Source organism: Rana temporaria, chromosome 8 (assembly GCF_905171775.1).
Source record: "Rana temporaria chromosome 8, aRanTem1.1, whole genome shotgun sequence".
Classification (NCBI taxonomy): Eukaryota; Metazoa; Chordata; class Amphibia; order Anura; family Ranidae; genus Rana; species Rana temporaria.
Window position 1 is genome coordinate 138688771 of NC_053496.1, and position 19683 is coordinate 138708453.

The following is a 19683-nucleotide window of genomic DNA, read 5'->3' on the forward strand; positions in this document are numbered from 1 at the left end:
TCAAAGGTAAACAAATTGAAAAAAATGTTCACTCCGATTGAGTAAAGGGCTGGTTGGATCAGGTGGATCTGAATAAATAAAATTAGTGATGTTGTGATGTTAACATAGTATGCAGCCTGAACAGAAGGGATGTTGGAAAAACGGCCTCCCCAGCTCCCCTCTGCACGTGCATGAGCAAACCAGCGTTTGAGCAAAAGGACAGCTAAATGAGTCTAATCTGGAATACCATAACAACATCCATGCTCTACCTCCAGATGAAGAACCCCTACTGTCTTTACCCCAGAGCTAGTGATCAGATGGACCCAACATCCCACAAGAAAATTAGGAATACCGATATATCTAAGGGGCAGCTAAAAATCAGTCATAAATAGAACAAAGTTGGCAGAAATTTACCAGCATACTGATAATCAAGGCAAATCACCAGACTCGCCAGATGATACATATAATAAACCTTTCTACCCAATTGTCTCAAGGTGTATAACAATAATAATGGAGAGACATTACAGATTATATGGCAGATACGATGACTGACCAAATAAAAATATATAATCAAAAAACATATTATATAAAAGGTCAAATGATATAAGAAAAGGGCATGAAGCCCCCACCGTACATCCCAATTACTACCTCGAACCCAAACTGGGGGAGATAGACTTGAAAGATAGTAAAGACTTATTACTAGCCCTTCAAAACATTGAAGCCACTGAACATATGATTATTGTTACAGTGGATATTGAATCGCTCTACACGAACATAAGACATAGTGATGCTTTGACTGCCCTTCGGTGGGCACTCAAGCGGCACTCCAAATTGAAAAAGGTCCAAATAAACTTTTTGATTAGGGGACTGGAATTGGCCATGAAGAATAATTATTTTTGGGCGAATAATCAGTTCTTTAACCAAGTTGGAGGCGTGGCCATGGGTGCCCGCTATGCACCTAGTGTGGCGAACATTGTTTTAAATAAATGGGAGCATGAAACAATTTTTTTGGACCAACATGAATCACTCAGATTCTATAAACGCTACATTGATGACATCATTCTGTTCTGGGAGGGGTCAGAGGAATGTCTACAACGGTTTATAGCACAGATGAATGCCAACAAATATGGGCTAACCTTTGTGGCGGAAACCAGTATGTCTTCTGCTAACTATTTGGATCTCACTATAAGGAAAAAAGATTCTAAGTTTCAAACCGTGACTTTTTTTAAACCGACGGACCGGAATGGGTTTGTACCCACACATAGTTGCCACCATCCCTCTTGGATAGGTGCAGTGCCCAAGGGTCAGTTCATGCGTCTTAAACGTAATTGCGATACCAGAGAAGATTTTGAGGCACAGGCTGAACTCCTGACCACTAGGTTTCTAGAAAAGGGGTACCCAGCCGATGCACTCCGGAGAGCGCATGATCAAGTTGCTGTCTTGGATAGACAATCTTTGTTAGTTCCCAAACCAAAAAAAGAGTTTAAGAACGAAGTGCCTTTTATCTCTGGGTTCCACAGGCAGTACCGGCAGGTGGAGGCAGTGTTTAAAAGACACTGGCACATTCTTATGAAGGACAAGGATTTGGCGAAATCCATTTCCGATGTGCCCAAATTTATTTACAAGAGAGCACCAGGCCTCAGAAATAAAATTGCTCCCAATGTCCCAGATCCGCCAAAGAAATTGATTACCTTTTTGGACGGATCAGGGTTTCACTATTGTACGAGGTGCAAAGCATGCAAAACTACACGCAAGTCTGGTGCTAGTAAAAAGTTGACCCAGTTTAAATCTAATGCTACGGGTGAATCTTTCAAGATTAAGCCTTTTATTACGTGTGGGTCAGATCATGTTACGTATGTTCTTGAGTGTCCGTGCTCTCTACAGTACGTGGGGAGAACAACACGTAAACTAAAGACACGAGTAAACGAACATCTGGCGAACATAAAAAAGAGTTTTCCCAATCATAGCGTCTCAAGGCATTTTGCCAGTCATCATGACAGTGACCCTGGTCTTTGCACTTTCTATGCTATTGACAAAATCACTAGGAATTGGCGTGGGACCCATATGACACGTAGTGTCTCTCAAAATGAAATGAAATGGGTCCATAGATTGCGCACAATGCAACCATCAGGTCTCAACATTGAGCTAGATCTGAATTGTTTTTTGGCCAATGATTGATTCCTCAATGTTTTTCTAAGGTCTTTGAAATTATTACCAGGTTTATTAATCTTCTTTTGCTCTATCGCGAGCTGGATATTATGATGTCTATCCAGTTCAAGTCTATCTCCCCAGTTTGGGTTCGAGGTAGTAATTGGGATGTACGGTGGGGGCTTCATGCCCTTTTCTTATATCATTTGACCTTTTATATAATATGTTTTTTGATTATATATTTTTATTTGGTCAGTCATCGTATCTGCCATATAATCTGTAATGTCTCTCCATTATTATTGTTATACACCTTGAGACAATTGGGTAGAAAGGTTTATTATATGTATCATCTGGCGAGTCTGGTGATTTGCCTTGATTATCAGTATGCTGGTAAATTTCTGCCAACTTTGTTCTATTTATGACTGATTTTTAGCTGCCCCTTAGATATATCGGTATTCCTAATTTTCTTGTGGGATGTTGGGTCCATCTGATCACTAGCTCTGGGGTAAAGACAGTAGGGGTTCTTCATCTGGAGGTAGAGCATGGATGTTGTTATGGTATTCCAGATTAGACTCATTTAGCTGTCCTTTTGCTCAAACGCTGGTTTGCTCATGCACGTGCAGAGGGGAGCTGGGGAGGCCGTTTTTCCAACATCCCTTCTGTTCAGGCTGCATACTATGTTAACATCACAACATCACTAATTTTATTTATTCAGATCCACCTGATCCAACCAGCCCTTTACTCAATCGGAGTGAACATTTTTTTCAATTTGTTTACCTTTGAGTATCATGCTCTCTGGATGGCTGCATTGCACATCCGGAGGGACCCGAGAGATGCCGTTTTTTATTTTTTATTTTTATTTTTATTATTTTTTTCGTCTAGCTCCGTGCAGGAGCTATTTAAGAAAAAAAATTTGCAATACTATTGTAGGGATGTTTTATTCAATGTATGCATTTGCTTGATTATGGTATTGTTAATGATTTTGATGAATGCTTAAACGGCACTGGGGCTGTGTAGTTTGGAACTTTCCCTAATTGGACAATTGAGTAGCCATACTGACTACAAATACAGAGATGCAATGTGATCAGGTACGCCCCCCTGAAGACGAGTAATCGAAACGGACGTTGGAGGCAGTCCTGGTCACGAGACGTCCCCCCGCTCTGGTGAAGCTGACAGGAAGGAGTTTATGGTGGAACTACGGCGGTGGTATCCGATCCTGATAAACCAAGTTTTGAACCGCAGATTGGCGGTGACAGGCCTGCAGTCCCAGTGCCGGGTAGGCACTTTTAAAGTAAGAGGCCATTTGGCTTTCGGTTGTTTTTAGTTGTTTTTATTATTAAAACGTTATTACGCTATCGGCGTCTACCGGTTCTCTTTTTTTGCATATCATCCTTATCTGGAACGCCTGGAAACGAGATTCAATAGTCCATATCCATGTGTGTGTAGGCACAATCCTGCACTAGCCCGTATGACCATCTTTTTAAGTAAAGTGGTCAACAGGCTCTGGTAAGAGCACTTTATATACAAAGCACCTTGGGTGGAAACAAGTGAAATTTCAAAAGTATGGTGGTGGCATTTTCTACTTTTCTCCACTAGGAAGATCACAGCAATTGTCAAGATTCGTTTGGCTTTCTATGCATGCTATTGGGACTCTATTTTTTTTTTTTTTTGGTGTTTAACACAGTGAACTTCAGTGTTTTTTGCTTACACTGCAGAGGAATCTGCGTATTCATGCACATCTGTGTGGGACATTTCTGCTGTATATTGATTTATATTGTTTCAGCAATCACTGTTCACATATGCTTTTGGAAACTTATTTTATTATTAATTGTTGCACGTTGTTGTGTGGTATTCCACATTTCACAATCACTATTGTGTGGTTGAGCGCCCTCTACCTTCCATTTTCATTATCACAATTCAGTATTGTTCTTTGAGGAGCAGCTTATTTAGTTTAATTTAGTACTTATTTATATTTGGCGCGGAATTTTCTATTCTACATCGTCGTGAGTAAGGCATGGCACCAGGTAAGATTCTGTTGGCTTGCCCACCAGTCTAAATTGACCTTCATCTGGGCTGTGATTTGGATTTTCCGACCAAGATCCCCCGATTTTCATTGATCCAGAAGACCCATTTGGAAGAGGCGTGAATTTCATTGAGCCCACTTGACCATCGCGAGAGTTGAGGTCATTATGCCTAGGAGTTGCATGCACTCTATTGTCGGCATATGTGCTTCCTTTCGAGCTTCTGACATTGTCTTTCCGAGGTTTGCCTAGGTTAGCCGAGGTGTCCTCTGGCCTTTATGGTAGTTTCTGAGTCTCTGTTGCACCCCCCGCCTCTGGCCGCATGTGGCATTGCATGCCATTGAAGTCAATGCGGAACTGATTATTTTAGTTTCCATGACTTCAATGGGAAACTCGCTTTGATATGCGAGTACTTTGGATTGCAAGCATTCTCCTAGAACGGATTATGCTCGTAATCATTACAAGCATTACATTTATAATACATATAAATAAAGGTGAGTTATTTAATAAGTCTTTATTTAATAGATACACCTCGTAGATGGAAAACAATAATAGGCTCTCAGTGATTCAAACCTTTCCTACTTTATTCAAAATGAAAAATATGGTTTTAAGTATACTTTAAGGGGGTTGTAAAGGAATTTTTTTTTTTTAAATAACAAACATGTTATACTTACCTCCACTATGCAGTTCGTTTTGCACGCAGTGGCCCCGATCCTGGTCTTCTGGGGTCCCTCGGCGGCTGTCGCGGCTCCTCCTCGCAACAACTACACACAGATATGCGAGCGAGCGAGCATGGTGTGTAGCTGTTGCGAGTGCGCTCCCGTGATACAGCGGCGGCCATAGCCGCCGCTGTATTACTCGGCCCCAGTGCACCGCGTCATTGGATGTGAGTGACAGCAGCGCCAGCCAGTGGCTGCGCTGCTTTCAATCCATCCACTGCAGCCAATCAACGGCCCGGGCTTCGACTCGAGGAGGATGACGGGGGCGAGTGCGGGACTTTCGAAGGGTCAGGTAAGTAAAACGGGGGCTCGGGGGTGAGAGGGGGGTCAGCATCATCTAAAGTTTTTTCACTTTAATGCATAGAATGCATTAAGGTGAAAACAAATTTTCCTTTACAAACCCTTTAACTACATCAACTTTTTCATTTTGCTCTGTGTTGTTCTTCTATGCGTGGTTGAAAAAAGTAAAAAATGAATGAATGTTCTTTTATCATACAAAAAGAGTGAATGGGGTAATGAAATCTGTGTATCAATTTACAAAGTCAAAGTTTAATGTATTTTACCGTACACACCACAATACTCACAATAAATAATAGGCCAGACTTGGAAACTGTCCCCTTTGCAGAGTTTCAAAACCAACACCGATAAGCACTGTAGAACGAACAGAGAGAGATACAACTTAATAAAACTTTGCAACAATGCAGTTATATTCTTGAACTGTATAACTAATTTTTCAGATAACTATACAGTAAGGCCCCTTTCACATGTGCGGACCGTATGTCCGCATTTTCATCCATCCGTTGCGGATGAAAACGGGACATACATTGGTCCCTATGTGATTGCGGGTGTCAGCCGATGACCATCCGCTGACACCCGTAATCACCCGCCTCCGCAAAGATCCGATTTTTCGGACGGAAGAAAATCCATTTTTCTTCCGTCTGGTGGATCGGATCGGGTGAACACAGACATATGGTCCGTGTTCATCCTATCCCCCATAGGGGAGAGCGGAGGAAAGACAGGGCGGTCCCTGCACGGTGTGCGGGGACCGCCCTGTCACCCGACGGCTCAGCAGGGATTTTACGGAGGATCCCAGCTGAGCTTGACGGACACATGGAGGCGGATCATTACTGAAAGGGCCCTAAGGGAAAAAAGTATTTAATCCCCTGTTGATTTTGTACGATTGCCCACTGACAAAGAAATTATCAGTTTATAATTTTAACAGTATGTTTATTTTAACAGTGAGAGACAAAGTAACAACAAAAATATGCAGAAAACTGCATTTCAAAAAAGTTATAAATTGATTTGCATTCTAATGAATGAAATAAGTATTTGATCCCCTATCAATCAGCAAGATTTCTGTCTCCCAGGTGTCTTCTATCCAGGTAACGGGCTGAGATTAGGAGCACTCTCTTAGGCCTCGTACACACGACCAGTTTCCTCGGCAGAATTCAGCTTCCGACCGAGTTTCTGGCTGAATTCTGCCGAGAAACCCGGCCGTGTGTACACTTTCGGCCGAGGAAGCCGACGAGGACCTCGGCGAGGAAATAGAGAACATGTTCTCTATTTCCTCGTTGTTCTATGGGAGCTCTCGGCCCGCCGAGGTCCTCGGCGGCTCCAGGACTGAACTGGCCGAGGAACTCGATGTGTTTGGCACGTCGAGTTCCTCGGCCGTGTGTACGGGGCCTTAAAGAGAGTGCTCCTAATCACACCTTGCTACCTGTATAAAAGACACTTGTTCACAGAAGTAATCAATCAATCAGATTACAATCTCTCCACCATCACCAATAAAACAATTGGTAACACACTACTCCATGAAGGACTGAAATCCTGCAGTGGCGGCAATTTCCCCCTGCTTAAAAAAGCACATATACAGGCCCGTCTGAAGTTTGCTAATGAACGTCTAAATGATTCAGAGGAGAATTGGGTGAAAGTGTTGTGGTCAGATGCGACCAAAAACAAGCTCTTTGGCATCAACTCAACTCCCCGTGTTTGGAGGAGGAGGAATGCTGCCTATGACCCTAGGAACACCACCCCCACTGTCAAACATGGAGGTGGAAACATTATGCTTTGGGGTGTTTTTCTGCTAAGGTTACATGACAACTTCATTGCATCATGTACCCTGAAATCTTGGGTGAGAACCTCCTTCCCTCACCCAGGGCATTGAAAGTAGGTCATGGCATGACAATGACCCAAAACACACGGCCAAGGCAACAAAGGAGTGGCTCAAGAAGAAGCACATTAAGGTCCTGGAGTGGCCTAGTCAGTCTCCAGACCTTAATCCTATAGAAAATATGAGGAGGGAGCTGAAGGTACAAGTTACCAAACGTCAGCCTAGCAACCTAAATGACTTGGAGAGGATCTGCAAAGAATTGTGGGATGAAATTCCTCCTGAGATGGCCAACTACAAGAAACATCTGACCTCTGTGATTGCCAACAAGGGTTTTGCTACCAAGTACTAAGTCATGTTTGATATTATTATTGTTTTATCAATATTATTATTATTTTATTTCTTGTGATTGAACTTGATGGACTTGTGTCTTTTTTCAACCTGACTAACTATGTAACTACAGTATGTAACTATGTTTTGCGAAAGGGTCTAATACTTATTTCACTCATTAAAATGAAAATCGGTTTATAACTTTTTTTAAATGTGTTTTTCTGGATTTTTTGTTGTTGTTATTCTGTTTCTCACTTGTTAAAATAAACCTACCATTAAAATTATAGATTGATCATTTCTTTGTCAGTGGGCAGACATACAAAATCAGCAGAGGCTCAAATACTTTTTTCCCTCATTGTATCCTTTTTTGCATGCTGTATCACCAAGACAGTAACATTAGCTGGGCATAGAATATAGCCTGGTACACACGATCAGTTTTCCCGCCGGGAAAACCGGCTGACTTTTGCCCGGCATTTTTTGGCAGTTTTCCTATGGGAAAAACTGCGATGGAGCATACACACGGCCGGGATTCCCGGCCAAAGCTCCACCACAGTTTTCCCTTTCGGGAAAACCAGCCGTGTATACGGGGGAAAGACTGACCGAGCCGGTTCTCGGCTTTGCCCTTGGGATTCCCGGAGGAAAAACACGATCATGTGTACGAGGCATATCACTTTGAAGTGGACTTGAAGTCCAAACATAAAAACACAGTTTCATAGGTGGTTGTACAACACAGCAAAGACTGTAGCAGATTGTGCAAAAAAATCCTGTATAAATATGAATATGTGGATCCCTAATACTTCTTGGCCACAGCTTCCCCTCTTATCTATTCAGCCTTAGTATTGACTGGGCATATAAATATTTAGACCTAAAGAGTCCCTGGAACTCTACAGAATTTGTGAAAGTGTCTTGCGGGCAGTCTAAAAGTGGCACAGTGTGCGCCAAATTCATGTACCTGTGTAGAACTTGTACCTGAATTTGGCACAATGCTTTTACAACCATCACAAGCATCTCTTAGGAGAACTGGTGGCGTAAACTTGCTATTGAAGAACATTTCTCACGGTAATGAATCTTCAATGTAAGCGAATTACAGTACCAGAATCATTGAAATCCCTACTTGAAGAATTTCTCAAGATTTCAAATTTTTTCTAATATTCTAATGTAGGTGAAAAGAATGCTTAATATAAATATTAGTTTTAAAATCACTGCGTATCGTGGTTAGAGCTGCTGCCAAGCATTGTAAGCTTTGTGGGTTTGATTCCAAAGTTGATTCCATAGTTGCTTTTGACTTGACTGTTTTATTTTTCCAATATTGTCATATTTAGAGTCCACAAATTACATTTCAAGGACATAACTCACAGGACATATTTAAAATCCTAGAAATGAAAAGTGACTACTACACTTTATTCCATTGTTGTTGTTTTTTTTCTTGATCTTTCTTCATTGGAGATGATATTTTTTGCATTTTTTTATGATAGGCAACATAGACAATATTGGAGTTAATAATAGTTTTAAACAAGAACAGTACTTTTTTGGAAAAAAATAAAAGGTTTAGTAGTCTTGAACCTACAGCCATACATACAGGAGACAAATACTAACCATTACACTAACCTAGCAATTCTTCATTACTGCTGATTACTTTAAATATACAATTAGGGCTCATTTACACTAGCTAAAGGGGCTCAGTAAAATCCTGTGGTTGAGCTTATTCCTCCCCCTTCCAACTATTACCCACCTTAGCTGCAGAGACAGTGGCAAGGGGTGTACACATACTGTAACTGCAATGTTTTACTTTGTGACCAAGGCAGGAATTGTGACCCCTCTCACTTTCAGCAGGAATAGCGCCCACGGAATGTGACCCATTCCAGTGAATGGGGCTGTTCTGTAAGCGCCCCACAACTGCAATGTTATGTATGTGGTTGCAGTGCACTAGTGCCGCAAAGTGAGCATAACCCCAGACTATGCAGAATATTAACATTTGTTTTGTTCAATTACATCCGAAAAAATATAAATACATTGCAGTAACAATTAAGATTTTTTTTATAATACTACATGTTATTTTTTATACACACATTATTATACAGGATTTATATAGCGCCAACAGTTTGCGCAGCGCTTTACATCATGCTCGGCTGCAGGGATCAGAAAATGTCTCCCTGCCTGTGATTAGCGCAGCGGGGTGCCGACTTCCTGGCAGGCTCTGCACATGGACTGTGCGAACGCGCTCATCCATGGCCGATACTAGGCAGGGTGCACAGGGTGCATTGCACTCAGGCGCCTGCAGAGGTGGGGGCGCCAAACATCTAACAAACTCTCTAACAGAAGCCCTCTCTGTGTCCATCACAGAGCCCCCCCCCTGGGTCCCAATAAAGTACTCTGCTTCTCTTCCTGTATTTTGTTTATTGTTAAGAGATCATGTAAGGATCCCAGGTTAATGAAGACTTCGTGGGGGGAGCATCTCTGTGGTTGAGTCATTGCCATAGAAACATTTGTAAAGGGGAGGAGTTAGTAAAATGACGATGCCCATGTGGGGGCGCCAGAAATATTTCTGCACCAGGTGCCTGTGACCCTAGGATCGGCCCTGCGCTCATCCTTACCCCTGACTCATCTTCCCTGTCTTCCTAATCATTCTCTATGTTGCTCAAGCAGCCAACGATGTAAGAGCTTACATAGGGTTGATGATGTCATTATTTTCACATGACAGTGTTCAAACTTAGCCATTGGCTACTGAGCTAAAGCATTGCATTATGAAAACTCTGTGTACTCGAGCTTTAAAGTGATTATAAAGGCAGATGTTTTTTTATCTTAAGGGCCCTTTCACAGTGAGGTGCTTTTCAGGCACTTTTGCGCTAAAAAAAAGTATCTGAAAAGTTTACGTAAACCTATTTCCATTAAAATCATTGAATGCTTTCACACTGGGGCGGTGCGCTGGTGGGTGAGGTGAAAAAATTCCTACAAGCAGCATTTGAGCAGCATATTTGGAGCGCTAAAAAAGCACCTCAAAAATGCCCCTTTCCATTGAAATACATGGAAAACACCTCAAATGCTCATCCGAAGCGCCCGAAAAGTGCCTCAAAATCGCTCAATATTTTACTGGCCATTTAGAAGCTTCTGTGTGCAGCAGCCCCTTTCAGTCCCCTAATATTTACCTGAGCCCTGCCCCCTTCACAGCCAGCGCTCCAGTGAGCGAGGAGGGGGCAGAGTAGAGAGCTGTGACTTACAGTCTGCAGCTCTCTGCTGGGGGAGCTGTCAGAACCAAGCGATTGGCAGTGTTTGATCGCTTAGTTCTCCACCTAGGTGGATCTGCAAATCTGCAAAAAAGCTCAAACTCATACTTCTTTTTTAAATAACAATGAATACAAGAACAGGAAATTTTAAAGAATACCCTTCATGGGCTATTTGCATGTTCTTGTAGTCATTGCTATTTAAAAATTCCCTACCCCTGACACTGTCCCAACCCCTAACACACACGGTGTCACTGAAATGGCAAGTGAGTGAGTAACTTGTATAGCGCAGCAAATGCGAACTTAATCGCCTCAAGGCGATTGGAATCCAGCGTTGTACCGGTCTTTCAGAAGAGGTGGGTCTTTAGTTTTTTCCTAAATGCCCGATGGTTTTCCTCTAAGCGTATGGTGGTGGGTAGAGCATTCCAGAGCCGTGGTCCTTGGACCGAAAATCTATGTTCAGTGAAGAGAAACAGAGCCGGTGCAAGCAATAGGCAGCTTAAGCAGCCACGTGAGGGTGCCAGGAGGGGAGGGCGGTAAAATCCAAGGAGCTCAACCCAGGAGCTCAACCTCGGAGCCAAGTGCCGGACTCCAGTCAGGGGCACACTGGACAGGGGTGCAATTGCCCCCCGGGCCACTCTGATGCCTCTTGAAAAGGCCAAAGAGTTTCCTGATGTCAGGGAGGCTGTGATACTACCAGAGAGAGGAGGAAGAGGACGGGCGTGGAGATCCTTGGGATGGCCGGGTACTGGTGTGGCAGGGTGCTGTGTGGTAGGAATGGTAGGGTGCTGGGTAGAGGACTTGGGGACTTGGTGTGGGAGATTTGGGGGGAGGATTTAAACCAGAATGGGGGGGGGGTGCTGAAAGAGGAGACCGGGGAAAAGATTTGTGCTAGAAGTGGGGAGATTTTTGCTGAGAGGGTGATTGGGGGGTGGATTTGTCCTTGGGGGATTTAAAGAGAAGCCCTTCACACTTCACCCCTACACAAATATGGCACAATGTGAAGGAAGTCTCAGGGCAGCTGTGGACACTAGAGGTGGGGAGTTGCATTGTGAAGGGGAGGGGGGGCATAAGGATGGAGGGGTGGGGGCACCAAAATGATCCTTCCCCTAAATAGGCAAGAATCCCTGCACTGGCCCTGAAGAGAAATATCTTTATTTAGGAGATTGGGAGTTTTGTCTTATGTGAGGAGTTTTCCCATCAGTTATTTTCCCCAGGGGCAGAGGAGCAAGAATGGAAAGGAATTCTATCCAGCTGGGACAAAGACAGCAATAGAAACCTCTGAGAGGCTCTAACTCTTTCTTGCTCTGTCCAAAATAACAACAGCAAAAAATAATTTACAGGGAAGCAGATGAATCTGATCCCACAACTATTTTTTTTCACTGTAATATTGTGTTTTCTTTGTTAATGGACACATAGCTCCTCTAGTTACATATCTTCCAGTAAGATTTTATTAAGACTGCACTATGTGTACACATTCACACAGACCCAAATTCAGGTTGCACAATATAAGCATTTATGTCTTTCCTTGATTTGGTTAAATAATCACTTTATTTACAGTGATATTACTGTACAAGCAAATGTATATCATTTGGGCTGGGGTAAGTGTATTTTTTGGTTGTATCCTGTATACTTACCAGTTTACTATGTACTTCAGACACCCCTACACGCTTTGCATTACACAGTCCTGACCTCTGCAGTCTTTGCGATACATACTCCTGATCTTTGTATGCTCTGCATTATGCACTTCTGAGCCCTGTAGTCTGTGTGTTAAGCACTCCTGACCCCTGAACTCTAAGCATTACATGCTCCCCACCCCAGCACACTATTCATTACACATTCCTGACCCCTGCACTCTCTGCGATACCTACTCCTGACCACTTTAATGTGTGTATAACCACTTCCAACTCAGCAACTGTACATATACGGTCAGGTGGGCGCTTCCTCCTTCTGAGTGGACATTCAGGAACGTCCCTCAGAAGGAGGGGGATTGCACGCACGTGCCCGCATAGCGGCACGATCCTGATGCGCTTGTGTCACCCGGACGTGGAGCATCTTCGATCAGCAGGAGGGCTCTGTGATTGGCCCTCCTGATCACATGACGGCTGTGTCCAATCACAGCCATCATGTGATGTAAATAGAGAGCCGGTTGCTCAGCGATCGGCTCTCCTCTGCTCACACAGAAGTCGTCGGTGAGGAGAGGAGAGCGGATCAGTGAGTATGAGCTGTTTTTTAAAGCTTTTTACACACTGATCACCAGCCTAGTGTCCCCACACAGTGTAAACACACAAGTCCCTAAAATAGTGTCCCCACACAGTAAAAACACCTGTCCCCCACATATGTAACAGTAAAATAACATGTCCCAATGAGCATCTGCACACATAAGTGATCACCTGCGCACATCTGTACATGGTCATCTGCATACAACTGTCCGTGATAACACAAACCAATTATTATACACTTAACAGGATTTTTTTTTACCAAAGACATGTAGCAGAATACATTTTGGCCTAAATTTATGACAAAATTAAATTTTATTGGATCTCTTTTAAAATAGAAAGAAGAAAATAATGTTGTCTTTTTCCAAATTTTCGCTCTTTTTTCACTTATATCGCAACAACAATAAAAAACAAAGTCGTGAATAAATACCACCAAAAGAAAGCTCTATTTTGTGTGGATAAAAATGTCATTTGGATACAGCGTAGCATTACCGCGCAATTGTCATTGAAAGTGCGAGAGTGCTGAAAGCTGAAAATTGGTCTGGGAAGGAAGGGAACGAAAGTGCCCAGTATTGAAGTAGATAACACACTCCTAATTCTGTACGATGTCCATTCCTGAAACTTTCACTCTGTCTTACTCCTGCACCCTAAACCAGGAGTATGAAATGGTACAATGCAGTGTTTATCATTCAGGGCTCAGGAGTGTGTAACGCAAGGATGTTACACACCCCTGAGCCCTGAATGATAAACACTGCATTGTACCACTTCATACTCCTGACTATTGCACTCCGTACTCTGGGTTTTATATGACACACCCCTGATCACTACAAATGGCGGAGGCAGCACCCGAGAGCCAATGGAAACATCGGATGGGGTGCCGACATTGTTGGATTCCAGGTAAGTTTAAGGACATGGATTCCAGGTAAGTGTAAGGACATGGATTCCAGGTAAGTGTAAGGACATGGATTCCAGGTAAGTGTAAGGACATGGATTCCAGGTAAGTGTAAGGACATGGATTCCAGGTAAGTGTAAGGACATGGATTCCAGTGTCCTGATATTAAACGTTTTTGTGGGGGAGGGATGGAACTCCGCTTTAAGGTAGACTGTGCGCAGAAAAGCATATGTAATGGAACAGTTACATTTTTTTTAAATATGATAGTGCTCAGGTTTGTACCTTACTTATGGCACAGTCATTAAAGCATCTTTTGTGGGTAATGTGGCATATGTATGCTGTATATACAGTGAGTCGGCTTAAAGGAGAAGTTCAGCATGAGCTTTTTAGGCTGGGCTTCTCCTTATGCCTAGTACACACGAGAGGATTTATGGCGGATTTTGATCTCCTGGTTGTACTAACCAGGTGATCAAAATCCCCGCGGAATTCTGTCCGCGGTGACGCATCGCGATGATGACGCGGCGACGTAGGCGACGCGGTGATATAAGGACTTCCACGCATGCGTCGAATCATTACGATGCATGCGGAGGATGGATTCGGACGGATTGATCCGGTGAGTCTGTACAGACCAGCGGATCAATCCGTTGGAATGGATTCCAGTGGATAGATTTCTTAGCATGTTAGGAAATTTTTATCCGCTGGAAATCCATCCCCGGGGACAAAAATCCGCGGAAACAGATCCGCTGGATTGTACACACCAGGGGATCTATCCGCTGAAACCGGTCAGCGGATCAATTTTAGCGGATCAATCCTCTCGTGTGTACGGGGCCTAAGAGTCACAGGAGTGGAAATTTATTTTGCACTCCTGTGACCTGTTTTCAGCTCTCCGGCTGACGTCACTGCCATCAGTCGAGGCAACACGTCATCCCAATTTCCAAAGTCTGGATCCGCCAGCTGCCTTGAATGATGGCAGTCTCAGCAAGCTGCTGAGACGGCCGCTCCCTGCCCCTCCACAGCTCAGCGCTCCAATGAGCGTTGAGGAGCACACTCTCCTCTTGGCATCACAGTCTCTCCCCTCGGGCATTACAGTCAGCAGCTCTCCTCTCGGGCATCTGTGAGAACCGAGCCATCGGCAGGGTTTGGTGGCTCGGTTCTCAGTACAGAGACACCGGGGGACAGCTGCAGCATCAGTCTGATGCTGCATTCACCTAGGTAAGTATAAAAATCCCCCCCCTCCCAAAAAAAAACATTCTTCTCTTTTAACAGGTGCCGCAGTACTAAGCAGAAAGGTCAGTGTCAAATGACATTTTCCAAATATTTTATGCCAAATGTGTTTGCATTGTAATGGTGTTTATAACTGTATTCTCTGCAAGAGCTGCCAGGTTTTTGCACTACAAATAGACTATACTAAAAGTTGTAGCTAGCTATACAAATACATAAATACTTATTTTTTTCTTAGATGTGTTTATGACTTTATTATGATAAATCTTCCAGTGCCTGGTGGGATTCTTATCAAAAGTGCTGCAGGTATATCCTACACCCACATTTTTGCTGGTCACATCCACTTTTCACAGCAGTGTACTATGCATGGCACATTCTGCTCCTTTAAGTATTATCCCTTTTTGTCAAGTTCAAAGTTGTGGTTTGTGATGTGAAGACCTTTAATATTTATGTTCCCCCAGGGTTTTCTTTGTGCAGACTTTTTTGGGGCCAATGGTCTAGAATACAAAGGTTCAACCGCCCCGACGTTGGCTATGTGCTGTTGTTTCAGGAAGAGCTGTTTGTGAAGCAACATGTAAAATTCAGTAACAGCAACAAGTAGAGACATTTGCATGAGTGTTGTTGATCCAGTGATACTATAAAAGTACGTAAGGAGATAAAAGGTGAAGTGTTTGCTTAAAGTGGAACTAAACTCTGTTTTTATCCCACCTCCTCGACCAGCAGAGCAAGCTTCCTTGTAAAAGGTGGAAAATCTGCGCTAAAACCCCTTACTAAATTAATAAAATAGTGAAAGTTAAAAATGTATATAATGGACCAAAAGTATTGGACCAAGGAATGTGAAAGGTCATTAAGTGAAAATCACTTAAATATTCGGTAAGTGCAAATGGTAAATCAAAAATTAGTGCGCTACCACCTAAAAATTCCACAAACAATTAAGGTTGTAAACAACAAAAAATATATATGTCAAGGGACAGTTCATAAATAAATCTTATGATCAAATGAACTAGTCAAAGGGAGGAGACCATCAGCCAAGGGAACATAGAGATCAAATTCAATGTATGCTGGCAATGTTCACATACTTGACTGCAGGTAACGAGGAAAATTCTGTTTATCAAAGAAAAAAGGCGATCACTGCCGCTTACCGGAAAGGATGGATCTCAAGCTATAGAGATCATATCACGGAGGCACATCATGGAAAGGGGCTGCCGACCACGGATGACCCTCCTGGGATTCCTCCAATGGGATGTCCCATCAGCGTTACACTGAGCTCCTGCTACAGTGCAATCCTCCGATCCGACCACAGCTGATCCTCCAAGTATTCCTCCTACGAGATGTCACGCTGGCACTGCAATAAGCTCCTGTCTCAGTGTAATCCTCTGATTGGATTCAAGCCGACTGCTCAGTTTTAACTTTCCCGCTCACACATCTTCTTCACAGACAGCACATGGGCGCCTTTTTTCTTTGATGAACAGAATTTTCCTCGTTACCTGCAGTCAAGCCGTCTTCTTTCCATTTTATGTGAACATTGCCAGCATACATTGAATTTGATCTCTATGTTCCCTTGACTGATGGTCTCCTCCCTTTGACTATTTTTTTTTTTTTTTTTGACTAATTAATTTGATCCAAAGATTTATTTAGGAACTGTCCCTTGACATACATGTTTTTGTTGTTTACAACCTTAATTGTTTGTGGACTTTTTAGGTGGTAGCGCACTAATTTTTGAGCAAGCTTCCTTCCCAGCCCTTCCATCTTATCCTGGTCTGTTTCCAGGTTTGGAGTCTTCGGCCACCTTGACTGGCTGTTCCCGGTTGATGAAACCCCACACACTGGAATTAATCCATCCCGACACCAAGAAATGCTAAGAATGTACATTGAGCTGCATATGTATGTGGATCAATGTACATTTACTAGAAACATTGTTGATGGGCAGATTAGACACTTAAAGGGCAGAAGACATACTGTGCCTCTTAATTAAAAGCCAGCCAGCAATATTTCATTTTAAAGCTATAAGATAATGTCACATTGCAACATAAAGGCTGCATTCACACCTCAGTGTTTGAATCACGGCCAGTTTCTCTGTGATTCTGCCCTCCATTTCAAAACGCTGAGTTTTTAAATGACAAATCGCAGAATGCATTCGAGATGCCATTTATTTGAATGGCACCTAAAATTGCGGTGTGGTTCTGCCACGATGGTAGGGTGATAAATCGTGCTGCAATTGCGACAACCCGCATCGCATGAAGCATGTCACCCAGAAGTAGCTCCTGTACTTTTTTTGGGCGACAAGCTTCAAGCAATGTGCGACAATCACGGCAGAATCGCTCTGTGATTTTAGGTGGAATGGCATCCCAAATGTGCGTTCTGCAATTTGTCATTTACACCTAAGCGCTTTAAAATCGCGGGCAGAATCACAGCAAATCTGCCCCCGATTCAAAACACTGAGTTGTGAATGCAGCCACGTGTCTATACTGAGCAAAAGTATTAGGTAAGGGCCTGTGTTGACATGCTTAGGGCTTGTGTCAATGACATCCGTTTAACAAGTTTCTGAGAACATTTAGAATTATTGAACACGTGCATTTCACTTACAGTTGACCTCCTCCCTTCAAGTAAGTTTTGTATTCTCAAAGATTTGTATGGGAAGGCAAGACCCTTTAAAATGATCAAAAGTCTACCGACAAAGGCCCTAAAGGGACACGCAAAGCTATGTAGAGACCAGCAGCTAATGCCAGCAGGTAATACCAGATGATGTCTGAGGTGACTGGGATCTAGTCTCCTACACCCCCTGAAATAGCTCATTGAGAACCTCAGAGAAAGTTGTAACACAGGCTAATTGTGCACCCTAAGACTACTTTCACACTGAGGCAGTTTTTAGGCATTTAACCACTTGGCGCCCGCACTATAGCCGAATGACGGCTACAGCGCAGACCCCAAATGCCGGGAGGACGTCAATGCCCAACAGTGCCCATCACTGCCCCCCCTCAGTACCCATCACTGCCAGCTATCTGTGCCACCTATCAATGCCACCTATTAGTGCCACTTCTCAGTGCCCACCAGTGCCACCTATCAATGCCACCTATCAGTGCCGCCTATCAGTGACCACCAGTGCCACCTTATCTGTGCCCACCAGTGCCGCCTTATCGGTGCCTATCAGTGCAGTCCATCGGTGCCCATCAGTGCAGCCTCATCAGCATACATAAATGAAGGCGAAAATTACCCGTTTGCTAAATTTTATAACAAAATATAAAAATATATATAATTTTTGTTTTTAAACAAAAAATAAAAACCACGGAGGTGATCAAATACCACCAAAAGAAAGCTCTATTTGTGGTAAAAAAAATTATAAAAATTTAATTTGGGTACAGTGTTGTATGACTGCGCAATTGTCATTCAAAGTGCGTCAGCGCTGAACGCTGAAAATTGGTCTGGGCAGGAGGGGGGTTTAATTGCCCTGTAAGCAAGTGGTTAAGTTCTAGAAATAGCGCATGTAAAGCACCTTTACCTATACTGACCGAGTGCGCTTGCGTGATGTTAGAAAAAGTCCTTTCCCATCTTTGGGTCGATTTGGGGGAAACGCCCCTGCTCATTGCAATGAATGGGCAGAGCTTCTGAAGCGCCAAAAAAGCGATTCGGAAACCACCATAACGCAAGCTTTTATAACTGTTTCTTTAGAGGATAAAAGTGGCCCGCTAGTGCCCGAAAAGCGCTGCTTAAAAAGCCGTAAAGCGCTGCTAAAACTAGCTGCGTTTTAGCGCTAACGCACGGGCGGTCCCAGTGTGAAAGGGGTCTAATTTACTAATGTGGTCTCCTGTGATAGAGGTGTGAACTGTATTGGGAGAAACAAATGACTGAAGATGCCGATATTCTGAAGCAATTAGGTTGATGGAACATATATATTTTTAGGTTTTAACCAGCAGATGGCAGTACAATACTGCATAATAGTACTATAATAATACAATCCTTTGCACTCTAATAATCTGTGACCCCAGAGAACACTACAACCAAACTCTTTTCACATGTGATTTTAGCCTGGGTTAAGCACACCCGGAATCTGGAGAGGTGAGAGGCTATAATAGAGGCTTGGTGCAAGGGACTGCAGTAATGCTTTGATGTCCAGTGAATGGCTAGCACAGAGACTAATGAGGAATTAAGCAACTAGGCACTCAAATTAATTCTAAATTCTTATGTCCAATAAGGCCCATGTAGTTTGCAACTGTTTGTGGCGAAGTGCAAGATTTTCCATTAATCAATAGTTTTATTTGAGAAAATGTTGTATTTGTATCTGGCAGTCTCTTAAAAATGAGAAGAGGCATAATGCTAATCAGTGCTGTGTGCCAGGTTCAATTTCAAACACTGCATTTTATAGCAGAATTGCTATATAAATTCTTCTTAGACCAATTTATTTTTCTTAGAGGAAAATGTCTAAAAGGCCGATACTAAACTCTGGCTGAAAAAAATATATATTCAAGTGCGTATGTTTAGCTCATATAAATCCTTTCTATTGCTCCCAGGCTCTTCCAAATCTCAAATTCCTTTTTTTGCTGCAGTAATTGTATTTCCTGTTAAAAAGCTCCATTAGTTCTCCATGGTCCCACTGTATGTAGAAACATAGGCCCGGATTCACGTAAAATCGCGTATTTTTGTGCGGGCGTAACCTATCCTATTTACGTTACGCCTCCGCAACTTTGACACGCAAGTGCCGTATTCTCAAACCAAAGTTGCAGCGGCGTAGCGTAAATAGGCCGGCGTAAGCCCGCCTAATTCAAGTGTGGTAGATGTGGGCGTGTGTTATGTAAATTTAATGTGACCCCACGTAAATGACGCTTTTT

At 43.0% G+C, this 19683-nt stretch overlaps 1 protein-coding gene across 1 annotated transcript in view; it reads right to left on the reverse strand.

Annotated features, from left to right (window-relative positions):
• The window catches only part of TMEM72 (transmembrane protein 72), a 95529-nt gene that overhangs the window by 23489 nt on the left and 52357 nt on the right, over positions 1 to 19683 (reverse strand). Inside the window, exon 2 of the mRNA XM_040320778.1 lies at positions 5452 to 5518. Coding sequence (XP_040176712.1) covers positions 5452 to 5518 — 67 coding nt within the window. The remainder of the gene's footprint in view (positions 1 to 5451; positions 5519 to 19683) is intronic.